At 44.1% G+C, this 24,459-nt stretch overlaps 2 protein-coding genes across 7 annotated transcripts in view; one reads left to right on the forward strand and one right to left on the reverse strand.

Moving 5' to 3' along the window:
* Window positions 1-56: 56 nt before the first annotated feature.
* On the reverse strand, window positions 57-3,570 carry MBD4 (methyl-CpG binding domain 4, DNA glycosylase). 2 transcript variants are annotated; one of them, XM_090148500.1, is made up of 7 exons: window positions 3,424-3,565; window positions 2,535-3,193; window positions 1,984-2,058; window positions 1,547-1,681; window positions 1,172-1,321; window positions 791-894; window positions 174-437 (listed from the first exon to the last, which is right to left on the reverse strand). In XM_090148500.1, the coding sequence occupies exons 1-7, from the start codon at window positions 3,477-3,479 to the stop codon at window positions 360-362; spliced, it is 1,257 nt and encodes a 418-aa protein (XP_090004626.1). In that variant the 5' UTR covers window positions 3,480-3,565; the 3' UTR covers window positions 174-359. The 2 variants fall into 2 exon arrangements, with proteins under 2 accessions (XP_090004627.1, XP_090004626.1); XM_090148501.1 differs by lacking the exon at window positions 1,984-2,058 and having other exon boundaries at window positions 57-437; window positions 3,424-3,570.
* Window positions 3,571-3,650: 80 nt separating this feature from the next.
* The window catches only part of IFT122 (intraflagellar transport 122), a 30,176-nt gene continuing 9,367 nt past the window's right edge, over window positions 3,651-24,459 (forward strand). For 3 of the 5 annotated variants that reach the window (XM_031605188.2, XM_031605213.2, XM_090148504.1), the window contains exons 1-20: window positions 3,651-3,749; window positions 3,888-3,954; window positions 4,810-4,894; window positions 5,249-5,327; window positions 6,108-6,184; window positions 6,582-6,648; window positions 7,679-7,825; window positions 8,146-8,328; window positions 9,203-9,278; window positions 9,828-10,019; window positions 10,800-10,938; window positions 11,585-11,787; window positions 12,247-12,384; window positions 13,034-13,198; window positions 13,635-13,832; window positions 15,419-15,559; window positions 17,182-17,235; window positions 19,297-19,458; window positions 22,140-22,306; window positions 23,160-23,331. In XM_031605188.2, coding sequence (XP_031461048.2) covers window positions 3,709-3,749; window positions 3,888-3,954; window positions 4,810-4,894; window positions 5,249-5,327; window positions 6,108-6,184; window positions 6,582-6,648; window positions 7,679-7,825; window positions 8,146-8,328; window positions 9,203-9,278; window positions 9,828-10,019; window positions 10,800-10,938; window positions 11,585-11,787; window positions 12,247-12,384; window positions 13,034-13,198; window positions 13,635-13,832; window positions 15,419-15,559; window positions 17,182-17,235; window positions 19,297-19,458; window positions 22,140-22,306; window positions 23,160-23,331 — 2,553 coding nt within the window. In that variant the 5' untranslated portion in view covers window positions 3,651-3,708. The remainder of the gene's footprint in view (window positions 3,750-3,887; window positions 3,955-4,809; window positions 4,895-5,248; window positions 5,328-6,107; window positions 6,185-6,581; window positions 6,649-7,678; window positions 7,826-8,145; window positions 8,329-9,202; window positions 9,279-9,827; window positions 10,020-10,799; window positions 10,939-11,584; window positions 11,788-12,246; window positions 12,385-13,033; window positions 13,199-13,634; window positions 13,833-15,418; window positions 15,560-17,181; window positions 17,236-19,296; window positions 19,459-22,139; window positions 22,307-23,159; window positions 23,332-24,459) is intronic. The other 2 variants (XM_031605198.2, XM_031605206.2) reach the window with 2 other exon arrangements.

Genomic DNA, 24,459 nt, shown 5'->3' on the forward strand with positions numbered 1-24,459 from the left:
ACGTCCCGCTCTGCGCGTTCACTACGAAGCTGACAGGACCTGCCCGGCGCCACTTCCGCCACGAAGCTCAGGGCCGGGCGCACGCGACTTCCGCCAGCCCCGCTGAGCGAGAGAGCGCCCCCTGGCGGCGAGGCACGGGCTGGCGGAACGGCAGCGCGGCGCGTTCGGTTTAAGGGAACTTTACAGGAACAGATGCTACAAAAAGTTAGATATATTTATTAAAAACCTTTAAAGCACTTGAACATTTTATTACAGTGATTATCTGAGCTGGTGTCACACCAACATATAAACCAAGAACGTGATGTTCAGCACAGCGCCGACGCTGCGCAGCCCACTGCTGGCACACGTGGAGGCTGTGCTCAGTCCACGCTCAGCTTCTCATGGTTTTCCCAGAGCCAAGTGTGGTAGATGTTCAACTTGTGGTCCTGAGGCTGCACCTAAAACTCAACAAAAGTAATTAATGTTCACTTGAATATCTTAACACACCTGACAGCTCCAACCACCCGAGCTGCTTCCCCTCCCAGCTCACAAACCTGCCCTTGTCCAACCCCCAGTGCCAGTCAGAGCAGCAGCCCCCTGCCACACGTGAGCTAAGGCAGATGGATCAGTCAGCCTTGACTTAAGGCAGACTTGCAAAAAAATACATTCTGAGAATTCAACTAATTGAAAATAAAATTTAAAAAAATATATTATTATTTTTAAATCCAAGTGAGTGCACGTGTGACAGCGGCAGGAGGCCAGGCCAGGCCCGCACTGCCTGCACAGCCCCACTCACAGCAGCACTGCGTACCTCTTTCCATTCATTGACGCAGAAGATTCTGTAGGAGTCATTTCCGTACTTCCCGATTCCATGCAGCTCAATGGGGTACTTCCACTGCTTGTTCAGGTACTCGTCTGGAACACACGCACAGCCCTCACCATGCAGGCCCAGGTCTGAGCAGACACGATGCTGCCCCAGACCTGCACGTGGCAGCATTTTCAACAAAACCACTACAAACACCACAAGTTACTCAGTTAAGACAATCTGATCAGCAGTTTTGCACAGGTAAAACATCTCCCAGACCAGCAGGACTCTCCAGGGGAAGATGTCACAGAGCACAGTTAGGAAAATAACTGTAGTTTTCTTGCTAACGCGATTTACATCATTCCACAAACACAGCCATAAACTTACCCGAAAACTTGATTATAGTTTTTGCTCTGAGTGCATAGAGGCCGAGAGGTCTGAGCAGCTCTGACATTTCTTTCCAGTCTGCAGTTCTGGCTACTTCAGGGGAAGGGTACTTCCTGAGGAACTCCCAGAGCACAGGGATCGCCATTTTACCTGGTCAAAGAAACCATCATCAGCTGTGCAGGTAACTATGCATGGTTTTTGCCAAGGCAGAAGAAACAAATTATTGTGGTTTTGTTTTTGTTTTTTGTTTTTTAAACATCAACACAAACACATATATTTACTCTTTCATTAATGACACAAAAAGATTGGCAGCTGTTTCAATCCTATATCACCACCCAACATTTACACAACATGAAACTGTGTTACTCCATTTACCTGAAGTCTTATTGAGAAATATGGTCGCAATGAGAAGTTTCCACGGATCATGGAAAAGTGTTTCTTGGACCAAATTAAAAGGGGAGCGTGGAGGAGTCCATTTTCTGAAGGCCTTCCTCCTAGGCGGGCTGGGAGCTGTACACAAAGGCAATATGAGGAGATACATAGGGTAATAAAGGATGGAATGACATATTTAGAGGAAAAAAAGTTTAAACGAAGAACTTTTGAAGCAGGCTCATCTCTGTGGGCACAGCACTGGCAGTTTGTGATTCTCTTTGACAAGGCCGCAGGGGACACGTGTGCTCTCACTGTAAGCCCACAGTGAAGGCTGCCTGTATGTGCACCATGCACGCGTTTCCTGCATTGTCACTCCGTCCTGAGCCACCTTATTCCTCTCCCCTGCAAAATGGTAGTTATGTCCCTAAGGAGTATCCTACCTTCTTTACTGTATTTACTTGAAAAATATGGACTCGTTTTCCTCCTATCCACCTGTGTCCGTGGGACAGCTTCTTCTGTAAAGAAATGATACCTCAGTATTAAAATGGAAAACCTCACACAGTTCGCCGTCATGGCTCATAGACCATTTCCTCCTTAATTTGTGGTGGAATTACACAGATTCCACATAGGAATGCATAACACAGAAGTGTTTTTCTGCATTTGAGCTCTGAGAAAAACATTCTGAAGAGAAATCAGGACTCCAATGCAGCCTGGAAAACAGGTTCAAACGACAGCTAAGAATTCCACCCCGTCCCCACACACTCCGTCATGAAAGAAGCTACAACTAAAGCCTTCTTCACAAAGCAAAGGGACCAACACAGCACCAGCACTAAGAGGCAGCTCATCACTCGATCGCACCGCGCAGCTGAAGAGACCAAAAGAGCTTCAGAAACGAGCAGTACAGAAGGCGCTTGTCCCGAAACCAAATGCTTTTCTCGGGAAGCTCAGGACAACCCGTCAGAGCACCGTTCTGCTCAAAGCACTCCCATACCTCGCTGTATCTCAGCTGCCGTGAAGCTCTCGTTGTCCGCAGGCCGCCAGCCGTCGGCATCCATTTCGGGTCCGGGTTTGGAGCGCCGCGTTCCCGGATCCCCCGGCTGCCCCCCCGCTTTCCAGCCGCCGTTTCTCCCCCGGTCTCGCACAGCGGGCGCCGCCGCAGCCCCGCCCCGCCGCCCCGCCGCCCGATCCGCGGCCGCTCCCAGCGCCGGACCCGCGCGCAGCCCGGCCGCGACGCGCCGCGATCCCGGAGCCGCGGGCGCTGCGTGCGGCTCCCGGCGGCCGTCCCGCCCAGCCGCGGCCGGCTCTTCGCTGCCCGCCCCGGCGTGAGCGTCAGCGCGCTTCACTTCCCGTCGGCCCCGCGCCGTCCTCCGCCTCTTGCTGCGGGCGCTCCCTCCGTCACTCCCTACGGAGCTGCTCCTGGCTCCGCCGTCCCGCACGGCTCTCCCGGCAGCCTCCGCTCCGGCGCCGCGCGGGCCCCGCTCCGCCTTCCCGCCGCTGTCGCGCCGCGGCTCGGACCCATCGCTCCCGGGGCTCCGCGCTCCGCCGTTCCGCCCCCCGCTCCCAGCCGGGGCCGCGGCGCCTCCAGCCGAGCCGGCGGGACGGCGGCGCTCCGCCAGCGCCCGTCCGGATCGCGGCGTCGTTCCTTCGGCGCTGCGGCGGAGAGAACGGCGGGCCGTCAGCGGGGCCGCTTCCCCCGCCCGCCCCGTCGGAAGGCCGCCCGGCGGCGCGGCGGAGGGCAGCCGGGGGGGGGGGCCGGGCCGCCTCCCGTGACCGGACGGGGCTCCCGCAGCGCCGGGAGGCGGCAGCAGCGCCGGCAGCACGCGCGGCTCCGCCAGCGAGGCGCGGCGGGACCCCGTCCGCGTGACCCCGCGTGACCTCACCCGCGCGCGCCGCTCCCGCCTCCCGGAGACGCGCGTCGGCGGCGCGCTCGCTCCATCCCCGCATTGACGTCGCCCGCCCGCCGGTCGCCATGGAAACCGCCTCGGCGCGGGGCGGCCTCGTGAAGGGGCGCTTCCGGACGCCGCGGTCACGTGACGCCCCTCGCGGCCCAGCCGAGCGGCGCCCCCTGCCGTCGCGGCGGTCCGGCGGGCCTCCGGGCGCCTGCGCGTTGCCCGGGGAGCCGGCGGCGCGACCGACCCGGCGGCCGAGCGCGGTCCGGGCCCGGCATGCGGGCCGCGCTCACCTGGCGGGACCGGGCCGAGCACTGGTGAGCGCCGCGGGGCGGCGGGGAGCGCCGGGCCGGCAGTGAGCGCGGGCCGGGCCGGGCGGCGCTCGGGGCGGGGCTCTGCTGCCGGAGGTCCCGGGCACGGCACGAGCCGCGGACGTCGGGCCGTCTCTTCCCCAGCATCTACGACCTCGCGTTCAAGCCGGACGGGACGCAGCTGATCGTTGCCGCCGGCAATCGGCTCCTGGTACGGACACCGTGCTTCCCGCGCTGGGAGCGCGCTCCTCCGCGCTTAACGCGCCGCGAAGCCCGGCCGTCCGCGCGCGCTGCGGGCCGGCTGCGGGGCGCTGCGGTGCTGCCACATCCGAGTGCTGCCACATCCGAGCGCCGCCTCGCACTGCGATTTCCGTTCCTGCGGCATCTCCCGCCGCCGCGGCCCGCAGCTGCCGGCCGCCCGCCTCGCGCAGAGCCGGCGCGATGCGCGCCGTGCGAACGCTGCCGTTACGGCCGGCAGCAAATTAGTGCTGTGCTAAGCTGAGGTTGTCACGACGATCCCGACCCCTGTGAAGAGGAGAAAGAAACTCGCATTTCTGTTCGTGCTTTGAGCTGAGCCTCACGGTGAGCCTGTCAGCCCCACGCCTGCCTGCGCGTGCCCGGCTCCAGCACCAGCAGCACAGCGCCGCCCCGCTCCTCCCTTGCAGCGCAGGGCTGTGCGCTGAGCGCTGTTCTGAGCTAGAAGCACACGGACCTTCACGCTGCTGGGGCTGGCAGTGGTGTATTTAATGATGGCCCTTTCCAGTAGCTTATTATACATAAACAATACAAGGAAGGAGAGGTATGAGCCGGAACATGGAGGCCCTGTGAGCTGTTTAGAGATTTCATGTGTGTGTGTCATTTTCTAGTGCTAGTCTTCTGTGCCAAGTGTTAGAAAAGTATTGTTTGTTAAGGAAAACTGCTTTTACACTTTAAAATGCCTTAATCTGCATGAATCATATTGCTTGCAAAAAACTAAACAGAAAAGAAAATGCAGAATCTTCCTGGCCTTCAGTAATTTTGTGTCATAGTCCTCATCCTGAATATTTCTTTCTGGTTATTTGTGCAGGTATATGATACTTCTGATGGAACCTTAATTCAACCTCTGAAGGGACATAAGGACACTGTGTACTGTGTGGCTTATGCTAAAGATGGTAAATATTACTTCTGTCGGACTTTCTTAGTCTGGCTTGTAAAGTGTGTAATATCTTCCATTCCTTATGGTAAACTGATTAAAAAAAAATGGGGTTCTTCCAGTAAGGGGATTTTTGAGTGTTGTGTGCATGTGTTGGCTTTGTTGTTTGTATGATTGAGCTTTTTTTACATGAAAAAAGCCACTGAGGTCTCATGCAGCTGAGGAAGCACAGGCACACCAGGACGCTTGCAGTGTTAGGCTCTTTATGGCTTGAGCCTCGTCAAGTTCAAGAACATCTTGCTCTCTCTTGTGCTGAATATTGGGTGAGTAAGGGATTCTTATGTGTGGGATTTAAACTGTATCTAATTCCTAGGCAAACGCTTTGCATCTGGCTCAGCTGATAAAAGTGTGATCATTTGGACTTCAAAGCTAGAAGGAATTCTGAAATACACGTAAGTGCTGGCTTTCAATCCTGTGCATCTCCAGTGCAAACCTTCATTATGCACTTCTGCTCCCAGTAAGTGATGTTAGAGCTGGAAGAAGGTTAACTAAGGTTAGAGAAAATGCCAGTGAGTAATACAAGAGGGAAGAGGAGAGCAGTTGAAGTGTCTGGATGAGGCGGGAAAGCAATTAAAGGCATAAATGAGGGTGAAAAGTCTCGATAAATCTCTGATGTATTTAAAGGAAATTCTGTAAGATGAAATGGAATGAAACAGAATATAACTCATCTTGTGTAATAAATCAAAGCAATATAAACCTAGGTCATAGACCAAGCTGAAGGTAAGGTTTGGTACTTTTCCACACAGTATATTTTCATCTTTCTTTTGGCTTTGTTTCATGTCATGTCTTTTCAGCTACATCTTCGAATTCTGTTTCTGAATATGTTTGTACAGTTGTTGCTGCTTGGTATGCACAAGCCAGTGCTCTGGGTAGGAGAACACACAAGGGCACTTATTTTAGAGTTTGGATATAACCGTTAATCACATTTTACAAACCACCATTTATGCACATATTGAACTCATCTTGATGGAACAGTGAATCCTGCCGTTTAGTGACAGTGTTTCTTAGAATTTATTATTGATTTAGTTTACAGTAATTGCGGATTAATTTGATGTAATATAAGCTGATCAAGTTATTTCTGCCATCTGGTGAGCCTTTCAGCTACTTTGCTGAAAGTCAGAAAGAGGCGTTTAAGAATGATTTATTGAAATGTGATTGTAACTTCATTCTAGGCATAATGACTCTATACAGTGCGTTTCATACAACCCTCTTACTCATCAGTTGGCATCCTGCTCTTCCAGTGATTTTGGTATGTCTTTTTCTCACTTTTCCACTAAGCCTGCAAGTTCTGTACAAGTTTCACAGCTAAGCTAACAACAGATTTGTACAGCTCTTTTTATCTGGGAGAAACCAGATGTTGCCCAAAGTTACTTATGTGTATCACTAAAAGTCAGTTGATGAGGACTGTGTTGTGAGATGTCCCAGAACAAATGTACCTTCTTACTGTGATTTTTCCTCTCTCTGTGTTAAATATATCTATTTTTTCCTCTTTACTATTTGCATAGTATGTATTTAAATGTCCTAGCAGTGAGACTTTGTTCCGTCTGAAGTCCGAGCTGACTTTCCTGACAATGCTGATTTCTAATCTGAACACTGGTAAAAGTTTTCTTATCATTTACTTCAGCTTTTTCTTCATTTTAATCAAGGCTTGTGGTCACCTGAACAGAAATCAGTCTCTAAACATAAAACTGGCAGTAAGATAACTTGCTGTAGGTAAGTGTTCTTTAAGTTAGTTTCAATATAAACAGTTTAAAATAGTGTGCGGGCTTATGGAAAAAAAAGTTCAAGCAAAATAGCTCAAGTCTGTGGAGACAGAGTACCCAGCAGGAGAGAGGATCTCCTAAGCTGCTGTTGAGAAGCGTTACATTTCATGTGACTCTGCCATTCTCATCATTAAAATATTTGAGTAGTATTAAGAATACTCAGATAGAAGACAAATATTTATCAAAGATGACTTGTGCTTTCCTGTGTTGTCTTCTCAGAGAGCTATTTTTCTTTCTTTGTCTTGTTTTAGATAGCAGAGGGTTTTGGTTTCTATTAGGTACTGTTTACAAGAGTACATATATAATTATTCAAAATATACAATATATATTTAACCCTTCAGAAGGTATCAGAGAGGTGCTCTGCTCTTGTGCGAGTGTCTGAACTTCTGCCTCCATCTGTTCAGCCAACTTGTGCAGCAGCAGTGAAATGAAGTTAGAGGGAAAATGAGTATGCTTTTTTCATAGAGCTGCTCATCTTATGTGTCGTTGGCATTTGCAGAAGGTGTTATTATTCCTCTGCAGAACCTGAAGCAAGGGTACGTTAATTTGTGTCAAGTCATCCAGTTGGCTGCAGTAGAGACAAGAAGAGAAAGCAGTTCTCTCCTGTCCCCACCACATGCAGTGTCAGTGTTCCGGATGTGGCTTTGAAAAGCCTGGTCTACTGCCAGCACTCATTCCCAAAAATGCATCTGTTAATTAGCACATGATACAAACACCACAAGCAGATGATAGCTTTAATTTTTTTTGTCGTTGTTTCCACCTTTTTCTAATTTGTGTATGTAATGAAAAGTTCTTGCTGTGTTGCATGCTGTTGCCATAAATGCGGCTTTAGGTTCATAAACAACTCTGAGGATTGCTGGCTCTGTTCCAGAACCCCCTTTAAAAAGCGTATTTCAACATACCATCCCTATTTGTACCATTCTGCCTTCCTGCTGCTTGGTTTTAGCTGTTCTCTCTTCAGTTCGTGTGTGTTTTATCAGTTGGACAAACGATGGCCAGTACCTTGCTTTGGGGATGTTCAATGGAGTCATCAGCATACGGAATAAAAATGGTGATGAGAAAGTTAAAATAGAGCGTACTGGGGCTGCCTCATCTCCAATATGGTCCATTTGTTGGAATCCATCCAGGTAAATTATCATCCCACCCTTTTCCACGCTGTCTGATTAGTCCTTGGTTTATTGATAACAGAAAGCCTGACCTGCATCCCTGCTGGAGCAGGTTCACGGCAGGTAACGGTACGTTGCCTTTTGCTGTGGGTATGAATTGGGGCTTGGCTTTGCCAGTTGTTCGATACATGAAAGAAAATGGGAACAAATTCCAGCTAGATATCATGAAACGTTGATTTTGCTTTTTTTGTTGTTGGATTTCAGCCTGTTTTTGGGGGAGAGGAGGGTGGGCTGTTTGCACTTACTGTGCCATATATGTGAATAAACAATTGCTATTGCAGTCGATGGGAGAAATTTTGGAGTAGAGCAGATGAAGAAGAGGAATCAGATAACGGCCATTTAGAGAAGTCAGATAACAGCCAGTTAGAGGAGATACCAGAATTGAAACCCAACCCTGACAGTGGGCAGGATAATGAGGAAAAGATAGAAGACAATGAGAAAGAAGAGGCTAAGCATTTCGACTTGTGAGTGAGACTACAATGGATAACATATATACATGTACATACATATATACACATATGTATAACATAGAAGAGCAATTTACAAAAAGGACCAAAGGCAAAGGGAATTTATGCAGGGTGCAAAATTCAGAAGTTACCAAATTCTGGATTAAGTGTCATTCTTATTGTCTTAATTTATTCCACTAGTATGTGCTAATTATGACATTCCTTAGGTACGTGATAGCATGTTGCTTTTTCTCACGTGTTGTGTGTTGAGCAAAGGGAAGGTGCTTACTGAGAAGTTTTTCAGGAGGTTTTTTTTCTGTTTTCTTTTTGTTCAATTTATGATTAGGGGCATTTTCATCAGAATGCTCAGATTACCACCACCCCTCTTCCTAGATGAGACTGTGGAGGAGGTGGCCGATGTTTTGTTCCAGCAGATCCTGTCAGAGCACTGCAGTTAACCAGTTTGATACTGAAGCCTTTCCTCACCTTGTCCCAGTCCTGCAGGAGCCATTTCACTTCCTGCCATATGCTCTGATAGTCGCAGTCCAGTCTTGCTTAGCAGTGTTGGCTTTGATGCCACGTGGGTCTATGCTCCATTATAGATCCATTATAGGATCCGTACCCGCTGTACAGGCACAGCTTCACTGCTTTCGCACTGAGCACAAAGTGCTGTGTCAGACTTTGCAGTTATTCCTGAAAAGTTGACAGATTTTTCTTTTGTGTCCTCAAGCTGTTTTCTTCAGTTGAAATGGCAAAGTGTCTCTGCTGTGCTTCCACTTGGTGGAGTTTTTTATGAGTAATTTGAAATATGTTCTGCCATCTTACTGCTTGATTCTTCTGCCCTAAGAAACATGGATAAATTGCTGTGACCATGTAACTTTTTTGTTGTCAGAGATGAACGCAACGATACTTTAGCTGTGGCAGACTGGGGCCAAAGGCTTTCCTTTTATCAGCTAAGTGGCAAACAGGTATGTTTTTGGACAATGCATTCAGGAGTGGCAGGGTATTTTCAGTTCAGTTCTGTGCCCTGTATTCAAAGTGTTTGTGTAGTCATGCTTTAGTAGCTACATTAAATGTTTTCTGTTTTCCAGTGCTTTTTATGAGACAGTATTTCATAACCAAATTTTCCTCTGGCTCGTTTCCCCTGTGACAACTCAGCTGCTGTCCTCCAGTTCTTGTATTAAAGCCCCTGTAGCTTTGATCACTTCTGTGTTACAGCTGACTGGTTCCTAGAGGTCCCCTGTATTTCGTTCAGCCAGTTGAGTTATTTTTTGTTGTTTGATTGCTCGCACCCTGAGCAGACTGCTTTGCAATTGGAGGGATTGATCCAAGCTGCCTTTTGGAAGCTCGGTGGATGTAGGGTATTGAAAAGCTGTGTGTGGCTGGAGAGCTGAGAATGTTCTCAGTGACAGCAGGTGCCACCAAGAAGAACCTTGTGTTTATTTTCATCTATTCTCGTCGCCTTGGAAAAGTATGAAATTATCCTTCTGCTGACATATTTATTTTTTCCCTCGTAGATTGGGAAGGACAGAATGCTCGCTTTTGACCCTTGCTGTGTTAGCTATTTTACTAAGGGAGAGTACATTTTGCTCGGAGGTTCGGATAAACAAGTTTCCCTCTTCACAAAGGATGGTGTCCGTCTTGGAACCGTAGGAGAGCAAAGCAGCTGGGTGTGGACTTGCAAAGCTAAACCAGACTCCAACTATGTGGTGAGTAGATACATTTTACTGGCACTTTCACAGTTTGCCATAAAAGCTAAGGCCATACATTTCAAACTCATTTGCCTAATCTGTATATTCCTACTGAGACAGCAGAGCCTAAGCAGTATTTAGTGAGCTCTAAAGCTGCCTCTAAAATTAAAACTTAAGGTTGCAAGAAGGTGGTAAATGAGCATAATGCCTGCTTTCAGATGGTAAGGAATTTGCTGCGTTTCGATTTAAAAAGAAGAAGGGAGTTTAAGAAAAAAAAAAGACAACACACAGCAAAAAAAAATGACTTCTAGACTGATGATATCGAGTTCCACGATAGGAAGAAAGTTTTGAGTTCTGTTTCTGTTTGAACTTCCACAATTATACTTTGTGGGAAATACCAACAGGGCAACAACTATGATAAATGCTGCACTTCGTGCTGATACACAAATGTTAAGAGATACAGAGCAGATTTAAAAATAAAAAAAAAAAAAAAAAGGAAAAAAATCCCCCAAAAACCAAAAAAGGGTTTGGGAGGTGGAAGCACTGGAAAGCACCACAAGAAAACAAACAAAACCGAAGCAATCCACAGCATACATACAAGCTATGATAGCATCAGTCCTCATTTTGCACTACAAAGTTGAAGAGCACTTTTGCAGCTGTTTCAATACACGTAATGTAATTGCTTTCAATCTATATGGTATGCAGGAAATGGAACATAATTCATATGAATACTATATGTTTTGCCAAGTCTTACCTATGGGCAGCTGCTCACTGAAATAATTTCCTCCTTGTGTTCAGGCAGTGGGCTGCCAGGACGGAACAATATCCTTTTATCAGTTGATTTTCAGCACTGTTCATGGCCTTTATAAAGATCGCTATGCTTACAGAGACAACATGACTGACGTGATTGTCCAGCACCTCATCACGGAACAAAAAGGTAACGTCGTACTTTCAGGTCAACCCTTTACTGTCATTCTGCTGGGGGCTTCTTTGGGGGTTGGTTTGATTGTTTTAAATGAGTGCCCATCAGAATGCTTGGAATATATGCTTCGTGTACCAGGCAGATTGCTGCCACTTAACGGGAAGATTGAAGATCCTGTTTGCAGGATGAGAATGCAAACTTGGATTCTGTGGGATCAGCACTGACGAGCTTAATGAAAGATAGGGGGATTTGAAAGGACACTGGGAGGGGGAGAGGCTTTTAAGATAAAGTTTTAATCTCTGCAGCCAAGATTAAAAACAGAAAAAATTGTACATCATATCTAGCAACTATTTTCTTCTTGCAGCCTCCATGGATTGTACTGATTTTTTCTTTCTTTGTATTCAGTGGCTTTTTATGGCAGGGCATCAGGGTGCTGTTCTGGAATGTGCTGTTGCAAAAACAGTGCAGGTTGATAAATTGTGACATAGGTAGAAGATTATTACACAGTTGCAGAAGAAAACAAACATATCCTAGCTGCAATCTGCTCTTAAATTTAGACGCTTCGGAAAGATTCAGTTCCAACTGAGCGCTGTGTTTCTCTGACTTTTTTTGATCTGTTATTTTCCTGTCAGCCTACACGGTGTTTTATTTTTCCCTCTAGTTAGAATAAAAGGCAGAGAGCTGGTGAAGAAAATCGCCATCTACAAGAACAGACTAGCCATCCAAATGCCAGAGAAAATCCTGATTTATGAGCTGTATTCGGATGATTCCTCAGACATGTATTATCGTGTGAAGGAAAAGATAGTAAAGAAATTTGAATGCAACTTGCTGGTTGTATGCTCGGATCACATCATTTTGTGCCAGGTATGTGCCTTGAAATGGCTACATTTGGACTTGAAGATAGCTTTCCAAATAGCTGGTACAAAAATTGATACCTTGGGGAAAATCTGCAGTGGATTGTAGTGCTGCACAGCACCACGTGTAGTGCTGTTGTAACGCAGTGCTTTGTACTAAGTAATAGCTGCTGTATGCCACAGGTGGCTCTGTGCTATGAAAGTCTCTGGAGCACTGAAGCACCAAGGGAAATGTTTGGGTGGGTGAGCTGTTAAGAAAGATGGTTGTTGGTTTTTCGGTTCTGCTTTTTTGTTTGTTTTGTCATAGTACTGAAAAGCCTTAAAGAATTCATCCTGTTAAAGTGATTGACATTCTGACACCCATGTGTATAACAGGCACACCTGCTAATATAGATATAAATATAAAACACTGGAGGACAAAGGTTTTTTCTTTTCATCCATGCAGTATTTTGTATGTTGTTGTATCTAGGAGAAAAGATTGCAGTGCCTCTCATTTAGTGGTGTTAAAGAACGAGAGTGGCTGATGGAATCTCTTATCCGTTACATCAAAGTAATTGGAGGGCCTCCGGGGAGGGAAGGCCTCTTGGTTGGTCTAAAGAACGGGCAGGTAATGCAGAATGTCTGGCACGTATCTTTCTGCTGCAAATAAACACTATTTCATTGTCTGGGGGAGACCTTAGGAGCAGTATATTCCTTCACAGCCTAAAATTTGATTGGACAGAATCACATTTCGTGTTTAAAAATGAATCACTTCTGTATTTCTCACTCTCTGGTTACAAAATTCAAACAAACCTGTTGGATTTTGAAGACTATATACTGCTGACAAAAATGAAAGTCTTAGTGATGGAAGGTCTGTCTTTGGGAGGGGTGGTTGTGTGTGTGTGTGCACTGAAAACAGCAAAGTGGAGCCCATAAGTATTGATTCTGAGAATGGCACTGGAAAGGAATTTGAGGTCCTTCATGTATCAGATATTCGTTCTTGTAGTTGTATTAACATAATTGTTTGAGAGGAGCATTACAAAATTCAAGACATGTACTGTATGTTGTGTTTGTATGGGCTTGTAAGCTAGAGTATGTTGTGGAAACAAGTCTTGATTCTCAAGATACCTCAGAGCATTTTTCTAATTTTAATGCACCATTTCTGTGAAAAAAGATCAATCATTGCATGCTTTATGCAGCCTTAGCATTTGTGCACATTGCAATTTCTAGCTGGAGGAATAAAAACTTGGACTGACTTTGGTTTTGAATATATCTAGATTCTGAAGATATTTGTTGATAACGTCTTTGCCATCGTCCTGCTGAAACAATCCACAGCTGTGCGCTGTCTGGATATGAGTGCATCTCGAAACAAGCTGGCAGTGGTTGATGAAAACGACACCTGCCTAGTGTATGATATTCATACCAAAGAGCTGTTGTTCCAGGTAAGATTGAGTTTCTCTCTGTCTCTGGTCCAGGGTCAGACACACAATGGCACGGACAGGAGGAGATCGAGAGTGCAGGTCTCACCAAAATGTTGGCACAGGGAAATTCATCGAACTTATTTAGACCGTTTGTCATGCTTTGTAGGATTGATGTGTTTTTCCATCAAGACTACTTTTAGGCAACAGCTGAATAAAGGACACCTGAACTTGTGACCACTTCGGGTTAATTTAGAGCTCTGTCCTGCTTCTCTGTGCAGTATTAATGTTATTGAGCATTTTGGCTTTAGCAAAGATATTAACGTAAAGCCTGAACTCCTTTCTTTGTCATGTATTCCCTGGCTACATTAGGTCAAATGTGCAAACCGAAGGATGCATATTTCTTAGGAAAGAGTATGTGGTTGTATCTGTTGTAATCATCCATTATTTTGCTCATTAGGAACCCAATGCTAATAGCGTGGCTTGGAATACTCAGTGTGAGGATATGCTTTGCTTTTCGGGAGGGGGTTACCTCAATATCAAAGCTGGTAATTTCCCTGTCCATCAGCAAAAACTTCAAGGCTTTGTTGTGGGATACAACGGCTCCAAGATCTTCTGTCTTCATGTTTTTTCTATGTCAGCTGTTGAAGTTCCGCAGGTAATCCTTTAATCTCATAAAGTGTTGCTTTATGTTTCTGAAACATGAATGCTTAAGATGCAAAGAAGCTCTTCTGAAATTTTCCAGTATTCTATTACCAAAACAATCACCATTCTTAACCTTCTTTGTCACTATTTAAGATATAATGAACAATCTATTTCATTTTTGTTTGGCGTTAATTAATTCCTTTTTGCTGTTGTTGGTTGTTTCTACTTTTTCTAACTGCAAATGCACTTCTATTCATCTTAGCTTTTGCATTTACTTCCTGCATTTGTACTGTAGGCTTTCTGTGTACCATTCTTCAGGCTCTCATTTCATGTTCCTTTGTGTACGCCAAGCCCTGCTCTGTCTAGGTGTGTTTAGATAATACTTAAACTGTGCCTTTTAGTTTGACTCTACCTTGCATGTGCAGTTTTTATATCCGAAATTCAGAGATAGAAAATTGCCATCCACAGAATGCTGTACTACAGGAAATGGTGGAACAGTATAAAGCAGTCCAAGAGACAAACAAGAAAAACAAAACAACAACAGCAAAAAAAACCAACCAGCTTCTGACTTATTTCTGCACAAAAACGTGGCAGGATTTGAAATTCAGGATTGATGAAGGCAAAGGACTGTGTGCTTTTGTTAAATTAATGGATACCTCTGTTAGACCCACATCTGCTCCTCTGAACTGTGCTGATCCCTTCATTGTGATTTGCACTGTCTGGCATGGTTGGTAGCTGCTGGATCTCCCAAGCCTAGTGTGCTGTTTTAGTCTGTCTTTAGCATGCTGCAAGGCACTAATAAGCCTTAACATTGTTGTGCAGTGTTTCAGAGGTAGGTTATTCAAAACTACACTTTTGGTGGGAGAGAGTACCAAAAATACACAACTTTTGGATAAGCTGATAAAGGTAGCAGAGGTCAATATGTGTACTTTTTGTGGCTGCAAACCCAGAATTAAGCAAGCAGCAATGCTCTCTGCTCATTGAAAGGGTTTGAACTGTAGCTGCTGATCCCTGAATCCTGTTCTGTCTGTGTCAGCCTGCAGCCATCATTTTCCCCCCTGAATTCCTTGTTAGAGCAGGTCAGTAAGAATGGGCAGTGTCTTTGGGCTTCAGAGTGTTGCTCTTGTTAGAACACCTTTGTCATGAGTTTGCCATTTGCTCATGGCACCTCTGCTGTTGTGTTGGAGTATTTCCAGGGATGCTTCATCCTGGACTGCTGCAGCCTTTGAGAACAAACTGCCCCCGCCTTTATGCTGACTTCATAGGTTGATTGTTGTTTTTTTTTTAAAAAGCAACTCATCCTACATTTATCTAGCATGTTCAGCACTCTGAGGAATCAGAAGCATTCATGAACTGCTTTCTAATATGCTAGGAGCTGGAGATTTCAAGATGGGTGAGTTTAGAATATAATCAACCAAACTGGTCTGAAGATGCAATGGTAATTGCCCAGGAATGTTGTTGTGTGTGTTGTACCAAAACATGTTTGTTCTCTGAGGAGTTTGTAGCTATTGCAATTGGAATGTAATTTTTTCTCGCTGTATCTAGAGAATTGCACTAAGTATTATGCTTTCTAACACATTTTCTGATGGAAATCCTCAGTCTGCACCCATGTATCAGTATCTGGAACGGAAAATGTTTAAGGAAGCGTATCAGATCGCGTGTTTGGGAGTAACGGATGCTGACTGGAGGGAACTGGCCATGGAAGCCCTGGAAGGGCTGGAGTTTGAAACGGCTAAAAAGGTAAAGCAGTTAGTAACTCTGGGGAGGGAGCGGTGTCTCTGAGTTATTCTCCTAGGTGTTATGAAAATCTCGGTCAGTGATGCACACGACAGGGTCTTGAGATAACATTTTAAAGCAGAAATCCAATTTGTGTTTCTAGGTAAATGCCGTGTTCTAAATCAGAATGTTTAATGTGAGGAAAAGGTTTCTTTCATCTGCTGAAAAATGAGTTGGGAATTTGAGGGAAGTGGGGGTTGTTGAGCCGTGCTGCTCACCACCAGGTGGCAGCTAAGAATTTCTGAGCTGAATTTCCCCCTCCCCTTCCCTGGTGCTATAAGTCTATTCTTTGTTTTTCCCCCCCCTGAGTGCTGAAGATAACCTTAGCTTAAATGTGTAGATTTCATACTGCTTGTTACCTATGCATTAGCTTTCTTTGAAGACATCAGTGATGACACGTTGTCTTTTTCATTATCTTCTACCTGGAGCCCCTTGTTTTTAAGAGCAATCTATAGGTGGGCATATACTGAAGAACATATTTTTCTCTGGCTTAAAAAACTTCCCTATTTTCTTTCAGCATCTTTTCTCAAATAAGAGAGGGCAAACTGAGTTCAATGTCAAAAATATTGTATGAAAGACAAAACATTCTAAAAATAGGCAGGGAATGGCCTGTAATGATAGGCATCTTTTAATAACATACATTTTTTTAGGATGTGAAATGCCTTATTTTTCTTTTTTCCAAAGTGGAGGCAAGGAAACTGGCAATAATTTCAGTTTCATCATAGATCATTTTATGCAAATAGATGTTCTTAAAAAGAAGTTTTCAGTGCCTCCTTGGAATTTTAAAGCAGTGCCCTCTTAGAATTAGAGCGGATTAATATGAACAAAAGCAGCTCCTTGACATTAAAGGCTCTCACAGTTTCTAGTCCGATCTGGTGTAAGCAGAATATTCTATGCCCTCTTAAGCACAAATTTGGTTAGGAGTCTAAGCCACGTGGTTTGAAGAGTTAAATTTCTATTTTTTGATGCCTGACAGGAATAAGTACTAAGCTGCTGTAACTCGCACGTGACTTCGCCGCTTGGGACTTTGGGCAGCACATTTATCTCCATTTGCAAAAGACATTACACCGTCTCACAGTATCATCTTTTGATTTGCTTTTTTCTCCCTGGGCTGCTTCTAGACTGAATTTTCAGAATGGTATAAAAACTACAATCACACACAGGCTGCTTCAGCAGTCCGCTCAGTTATGTGCTACGCCTTGTAACAGTCTCTTTAACTTTGTGCACGTCATGCCTCACATTGATTAGAAAAGCTGTAAAATAGCCAGAATAGCACTGTTTGTATTGTTAGAAGCATTTTGCTTTTCTTGGAGGGCTGACGTGTGTACCTGCTGGTGCCCAGCACTGCTGTTTGCTTTTGGTGATCAGCTGCTTGGGTTGGACCCTTGTGTTGCTTATTGTAACACCCGAGGGGCCCCGGTTGCAGTTAAGAGCCCATCAGGTTAGAGACTGCACCAACACAACAAACAGCAGACTTCTGTCTGTTCTACTTGTGTGAAGACAGCTTCATGTATATGTTACCACGTTCTGTTGATTTCCTGGCTTTCCAAGTTAGTTAATTCCTTTTCTTCTTTTTCTTCTCATAGGCATTTACCAGGATACGAGACCTTAGATATTTAGAGTTGATCAGCAGCATTGAGGTAAGAGAATATTAGGGGTAGCGTGAGAAGATGCACTGTGCTGGAAGAAGTACTCTCTGTTCTGCAGAGATGTCTGTTCTGTTCCAGCTTCTGACTGCTGGGTGTGTTTGGAGTGAGGAGTCCCAGTGAGCAGGGAGCCTGAGCTCTGTTCACATGGCTGCAACTTACTGCAGAACGTGCAGATGTGGGGCAGCGCGTGGTGGGTGAACTTAAAAACTTTCAAGAAAACTAGAAAATCATTCAGTATTCAATTAATAATTGGTAGAATGCTACTATGCTAATGGAGTTTAGTATGGAACACTTCATAAACATGAGTTAATTAAGCTCTTCCTTACCCCCTGGAGGTAGGTAATTACTATTATCTCCTCCTTGCAGAGCCAGAAACAGGCCCAGAGAAATAAAATGATAAGCTCGAGGTCTCATGACAAGTCTGTGACAACTGGAAATAGAATTTAGGATCTCTTCTGTGCTCTGCTCTAATCGGGACTTCTCATTCTTTTCACACTTCTTGATAGAATTTCACTAGACAGTAGTGATCTGCCATGAGCACGTTAAAGGACGTGCCATCACTTCTTGTCCTCTTGCAAAGACCACTTGATGATGGTTCAAGATCTACGTCGGGATGGTATAAAGAGAATTCCTCTTTCTGTTGGTAATTAGATTTACACCTTCTCTGAAGGATTCCATTCCTCACCTTACATTTTTGCAGAGCTGTCCTGCTTCTGTCAGAATGCCAGCCCTCTGCTGACTGCACTGAACTTCTCTTGGGGTTGAACACGGGACAAAGTTCTGTGTTAGGAATTCCCCTGGCTACCTTTTTTTTTTTCTTTTTTTGGGGTAGATAAATTTTTGAGAGCATTCGCTCATTGGAAATAAAGTTCCTTCTCTACACATGCTTCTCCAGATCTGCATCCATTGAGAATATGGTGGAACTATCATGTTATAGTCTGTTTAATTAAGATTTTCCTTGTGGACTTGAAAATAATACTTCTGAAGAGAAAGTTCTCCATCACTGTCTATTCTTGCTTGCCAGATATTGGATTCCCTTTAAAGCTTCTAAGGATGTAACTAAGTGGCAGTTCTGGTTTTCTCTTTGTAATGACATATTTCTTTCTAAGGGATGACAGTAGGAAACCTCACTGCCAGGCCTCCGTACCTGACAAGACCCTGTGAACTCATTCAAAAATGGTGTAGCAATTGCTCTGATAATTATTTTAACAACGTTTTTAAAGGGAAGCTTTCAGCAGCAGCCCAGTCGTTGGCTGTGACCAGAGCTGTGATGGCTGAGTCTCTTTTGGCAGCAGAGAACTGAGTTTGCATAGGTGTGGAATGCTTTTGCCTCTTAAGTGCAGTTTTCTTCGAATTTAGTTCGTAGCTATTTATTTTCATACAGAATGGTCTGCTAAGAATAATGCCTCCTTACAAAGCAGGACAGCAATGCATTCCTACAACACAGGGTAGAACAAGCACACGTATGTATGCAGCATTGCTCCTGTCTGGTCCATGCCAAGGGTTTCGGTGTGACACTGCCCTGTGCAGGTGCTGTGCTGACTGCTCCTCAACCACGGGCTCCTGCGTGTGGTGGTGGTGGCACTAATTCTGATTCAGAGGCACGTTAATGTACTTTGTGAATGTGTTTGTTGCTAGCACTTATTTTCATGTTTTTCTCCCTACCTGCACATACTGTTAATTTAGCCAAATTGTATGCTAGTGAGTTTCTGTAAGAGAAAGTAAGGAACCTATCAGGAGCCTTTTTTTTTTAATAACACAGCATAATGATAGAGTGTGTTCATTTTTCTATATGTAATCGAGAGCAATGATTTTTCATCAGTTTGGTTTGTATTGTGACATTTGATTTTGCTCTTCCTAATTTTAATTAGAAGATTTAATCCTTTAATTATAAATTCACTAGAAATGTGGGAGAAGCATCATTACCATATCCTGCTGCAGGTTTTAGTAACAGCTAAAATCTGAGCTTGAAATTCAGCTCTAATGGCCATTTCTCACTGCTCATCTAGAATACGTTCTCCCCTCTTCTTTTTTAATCTTTTTTCTCCCCAGGAGCGGAAGAAGCACGGAGAGAACCTCAATGAGTTGTTCCTAGCAGATGTTTATGCCTACCAAGGAAAGTTCCATGAGGCAGCAAAGCTGTACAAAAAGAGTGGACATGAAAGCCTAGCTCTGGACATGTACTCTGATTTACGCATGTTTGACTATGCCAAGGTAATAGTTTGCAGCTGAATATTATATGCAGAAATACTGCTGTACCTGCAAGTGTTTTGAAAGCATCATGCTATAAGAAGACAGGATGAAAAGCTGGTTTAGAATTCCATCTTAACTGTCTGAAGTTCATTTGGCTCATGTGTGGGCAAAACACAGACCTTTCATGTTGTGTGCATTGGTAGCAGTTTTCTGTTGCTGAGGTAGCAGGCTGTGTTTTGTGTAACTCGTGGCTTTTCAGTGAATTTTCCTTAGACACGATGAAGGATGACTTTTTGATTGTGAATACAGTGTCATTCATAGTCATTTTTCTTTTTAAAAAGCAAAATTTTTTGCTTGCATGACAGTTTGTTTCCCATCGTCTTACAGAAGAGTCCCTTTTTTGTCTCCTGAAGTGGAAGTGAATCCACCAGGTGTTTAATTCACTTCTGTATTATAACAAAAATATTTTCCTTTCATAGTTCGTATTTAAACAAGTGTTTGAGTTCTATATTAATGTGTTTTTCACAGCACCTAATATATTAACCCGGTATATTAGAGAATTTGCTTCTGAAGATTCAGTCTGTCTTTGCATTTTTCTGTTCTCACAAAGAAATAAATTGAATGCTGTTTTAACATGTAGTGCTTTTATATGGTGATAAGAAAGTGTCATTTAGCTTTCAGTTCTTCTACGGCGTTTTCTTGTAAGGACCCCTGAGGCTGCATAAGTGCTCAGTGCTGTTTGTCACTTGTCAGAGCCTTACTCTGGCCAATACAGGACAAGGACTTTACCATGACGTGCCTATAAACTGTTCTAGCATAGATCCCATGCTAGTGCTGCAGAGATCTTTTTCTTCCAAGAGCTTGATATGTAAATTTTGCTAATATGAGACTGACTTTCACTATTTTTGGCTGAGGAGTCCTTGTTAGCTTCAGTGTTTCAGCTCCTCTTAAACATAAAGTAATTCATGGATGAAATTTTTCCCACAAATCTTCGTAAGAATCTTTTAATTCTTGGCAGTAGTCATGTCTATCTTCAGTAGACAGCAAAAGGTCTTGTACCTCCTGTCCTTGAGAGTAACTGTGCAGAGGAAATTGAAGATGTTCATTACCGTGTGAGGGAAGCTTCTTGTGCAGGGACTGCATGGTACATGGAAGAACATGGGAACCTCCCATGCTTGCCAGGAATTTTTTCCAAGGAAAGATAGATGTGTGTGGAGTGGAATGAAGTGGGGGTCAATGCTGCCAAAATTAAGCAAAGGAACCCCTTCAGAATCTGATTTGTTGTGTCTGAGGTTGACCTTGATCAGTTCCTCCTAGAGAGCCCAGACTGAAGGCGGAGGTCAGGAAGCCTTTTGGTGCATAGGTTGGTCATAGGCTCATTATCACAGCACCAGGAACTCACAGGAAACCTCTTTACACTCCACGAAGATGAACTTCTGATGTTGAACTTAGTTTTAGGACATGAACTGGCTTTGTCACAAACTGTTTGGCTTGATTCTTTGGCTTCAGCTTTTCGTATGCAAAGGTGATCACTATGCCTGTGTAGTTATTCACCTGAATCACAGCCGTGCTGCAGGAGCTGCTGCTAGAAATAAATCCTGCATGGAGATCATTTAAGAGCTGACATTTGGTTGTAGTTCTGTACGTGCTGACTGGCTGCATCTGGGAAAGTGGTGAATAATGGTAGTGGAACTGTGCTGTTAGCGTGGTTTATGAGAATTTTTAAAAAATTTATTTTCTTAAATCTCAATCAGAATCTAATAGAAACATTGAGGATAAAATATTTTTCTTCTCACCTTTCCATTCTGCCGCTGTTCTAATTTTTCAGTTGGTAATAAAGCTGTTTTAAAGGATGGTAGCCTGTTTCTTAACATCCAAATCTGCCCTTAGTTGATCTTCCAATTTTGAAGTGCATTTTTTTTTCCTGCTGCATGACGTGTGGGGAGAAGCTGAACTATTAATGGTACTTCCAAAATGGTCATCTTCTCAGCATCCAGAACCACGTCTGCATCACTGTGCAGAATTCCAAGCTCAGAGTCACTCTTTTGAGCATCTGTCATTCCTCCTTCTAAAGTAACTTGTTTGATCTACTGTAATATAATATCAAGGGTACTTGAAGAAAATGGGATTTCGTCCCTTTTGTAATTGGGTGGGTGTGCTGTGCTGATGCTTATGTGATTAGGTGGAGGTTCTATTCTTATCTAAGCAGAGGGTTGGGTCATCCTTGAGAACAAAACAAACAGCACCTTCTTGACTTGCAAAAGCCACTTGAAATTGTTACATTACCAGTTTTCAGAGCAGCACTGTTTTGTTTTAGAAAGGCATGTACCTGGATGGCTTGCAGAAGTCATGATTGTACCTACTTAAGCAGACCACCAGACAGATGCCTCCCTGCCTGATTTACTGGAACGCTGCTGATTATCTCGGAGCCATCTGTGCCATCCATCTCCTGGCCTTTCCAGAACCTCCCACTTCTATTCTAATTAACTATGTAGATGGGAATCTACCATTGTTACCTACCAGCACTGGCCTGATGATCAGCTGCCGAAGGCGGCACTGGTTTCTGTTGCACTGTATGCACCACGTCTTTCCTTAGGAAGCATAATGATATCAGAAAAACCCTTATGTATTTTAGAATTTGAAATGTAAAGACATTTGTGACCAGAAAATAATGCAAACGTTCTTGTATTGTGTTATTTCAGGATTTTCTGCGATCCGGAGACCCCAAAGACACAAAGATGCTTATAAAAAAACAAGCAGATTGGGCCAAGAATATTAATGAGCCAAAAGCAGCTGTGGAGATGTACCTTTCTGCAGGCGAGCACATGAAGGCCATAGAAATCAGTGGGGACCACGGCTGGGTTGATATGTGGGTTACAGCTTCATCTCAATATAATAGAATCTTGCAATTCAGTGCAATTGAATTCTGCATAACTTTTCAAGTAGACAAAACCTGTTTGATATGCACCTTTGTTTATATCAAATAGAGTATAAGCTGTATTTGAAGCACACCTACAATTTAAAATGTTTTTAAGGTTGCATATGTTTAGGGTGTGGAGACATTACAACAGTGAAATATGAATGGGTTAATCTGTACTACGAGACTGTCTTCTGAAATATGCATGCCTTAAGGTTTTCACAGCAATCATCACAGCAGTGCTTGTGTGTGGTAGCCTATTTCTGTTGTTTTAAACTGCAAGAGGTAACAAACCAGCGGGTAGGGAAGACAACTGGAGTGCAGGATTCCAGGAAGTAAATTCTTGGGCTGCACTGGTCCTAGTCAAATTCTCCTTGATTTACGGCAGTTCCTGCCTTGGGTCTTCTGCTGAGTCCAAATAAAAGCTTGGGCAGGTGACTCAGCATTGCCTTGCCTCATTTTTCCCGGGTGGCAAGTGGAGCAATGTTTGTGATGGCTCTTTTTTTAGGTCAGGGTTAGGGAAGCGTGTCCTGTGCGACTTAGTCATGTGGGATCCACTGCTTCCTCTGAAGATGGTTTGCTGCAGTATGGAATCGCACCCATGAGTAGGGATTGTAGACACAGGTTTTGAGTTTGTAAAAGAAAAGAATAATGTTGAACATTTGCTGACAACTGTTTCAGCAGCATGGTACTACTACTGTGGTATTAAAAAATCCCTGATTGAAAGTGAGGTCATTACAATGCTAAGCAAAAGGTAAGGTGATAAGGCTAACCTGAAACACAAGGCTTTTTTTACTGCATCTAGGTTAATAGAAATTGCTCGGAAACTGGATAAAGCTGAGCGTGAGCCTCTGTCAAAATGTGCCTTCTATTTTAAGAAGCTCAATAACCCCGGCTATGCAGCAGAAACCTACATGAAGGTTGGTGACCTGAAAGCGTTGGTCTCTCTCCACGTGGAGACGCACCGCTGGGAAGAAGTAAGCATGCCTTCTGGCTCCTGTGTTTAAAGCTGCTGCTGTTGTCTCTGACTGCAAGAGAGGGCAATGGGCTCTGCTTTGTCCACTGCAGTGAAGGGAGAGGCGAGGAGGAGGCAGGCTTCTGGAGGCTGTTGTTCAGAGTGCAGAGTTAATTTTGTATGCTTATTGTTTGCTTGTTTTCTGAGAGTTTAATGGGTGGCTTGGTTTTGTTTGTTTGTTTTGCTCGGTTGGTTTTCTTTCTTTTTTCAAGTGTTGTGGCTGAATGTTCCCTGGCCCTGCTTCCTAGCATCCTGTTTTGCCTACCTGTGGGTAGTTGCTCATTTCCTGTGCAAATCCACAGAATGCTTCTCACCTATTAGAAGGAATGAATAGTAATTGCACTGAGGGAACTTCTGTATGGGAGTATTTTTCTGACTTGGGTGTGTGTGAGTGAGCATCTCACAGGTGTAATTTAGACCTGGTGAATATCTGCTCTGTTGCTGTGGACACCACTTTATGAACTGGATTTCCTGTCGGGTGAAGTTTTGCAGACTTCTCTGGGATTTCCATGGAAACATAAGCCCGTCACTATCACACACCTCAAAGCTGGGGTCGCTGTTAATTCTGCTCTTATTTCTTCAAATTGAGTTTTGATAGGTGTAGCTTCTTAAGGAAGGATTTTCAAAATGCTTCTAGAACTGACAATCTACTTGCCCCCTAAATTGTGTGGGTGCTTTGGAAAACTGTAGGCTTGCTCCTTTATTGACCAGTTAGTGAGTGCAGGAAGCCAATCTCAACTGCATTTATAGCATTGCTCCAATCTCCTCAGAATATATATTCAGTAAATATGGAAATATTTTTGCCTTCTGCTGTGAGCTCTGCCACGTTTCCTCAGTATGCACAGATTCAAGTTGTACTAGTCTGTAACCCACACTGTTACCATGCATAGCTTTCCTTTTGTTGTTGATTGTTTTTTGTTTTAAAATACATTAGTTTCATACTGGAGAAAAGATGGATTACAATCTTTATTCTGTGTATTTTTATAGTGAATTTACTTAGAGCTGAAGGATTGATTGTATGAAATATTCTAAATCCTTTAATTGTTTAAACCGTGCAGTATTCTAAAACTGACTTTGTTATGTGCTTCAG

The sequence above is a fragment of the Phasianus colchicus genome, chromosome 11 (genome assembly GCF_987193195.1).
Source record: "Phasianus colchicus chromosome 11, bPhaCol1.hap1.1, whole genome shotgun sequence".
NCBI lineage: Eukaryota > Metazoa > Chordata > Aves > Galliformes > Phasianidae > Phasianus > Phasianus colchicus.

Bases quoted from the DNA above. Each gene is read 5' to 3' on its own strand.
- MBD4 (XM_090148500.1), bottom strand. From the start codon at position 3,479: ATGGAGCGAGCGCGCCGCCGACGCGCGTCTCCGGGAGGCGGGAGCGGC. The intron at 3,194-3,423 runs GTGAGGTCACGC...TCTCCGCCGCAG, and splicing joins GGCGGGAGCGGCGCGCGCGG to CGCCGAAGGAACGACGCCGC. The intron at 1,682-1,983 runs GTAGGATACTCC...CTTTGTGTACAG, and splicing joins AAGTAAATACAGTAAAGAAG to CTCCCAGCCCGCCTAGGAGG.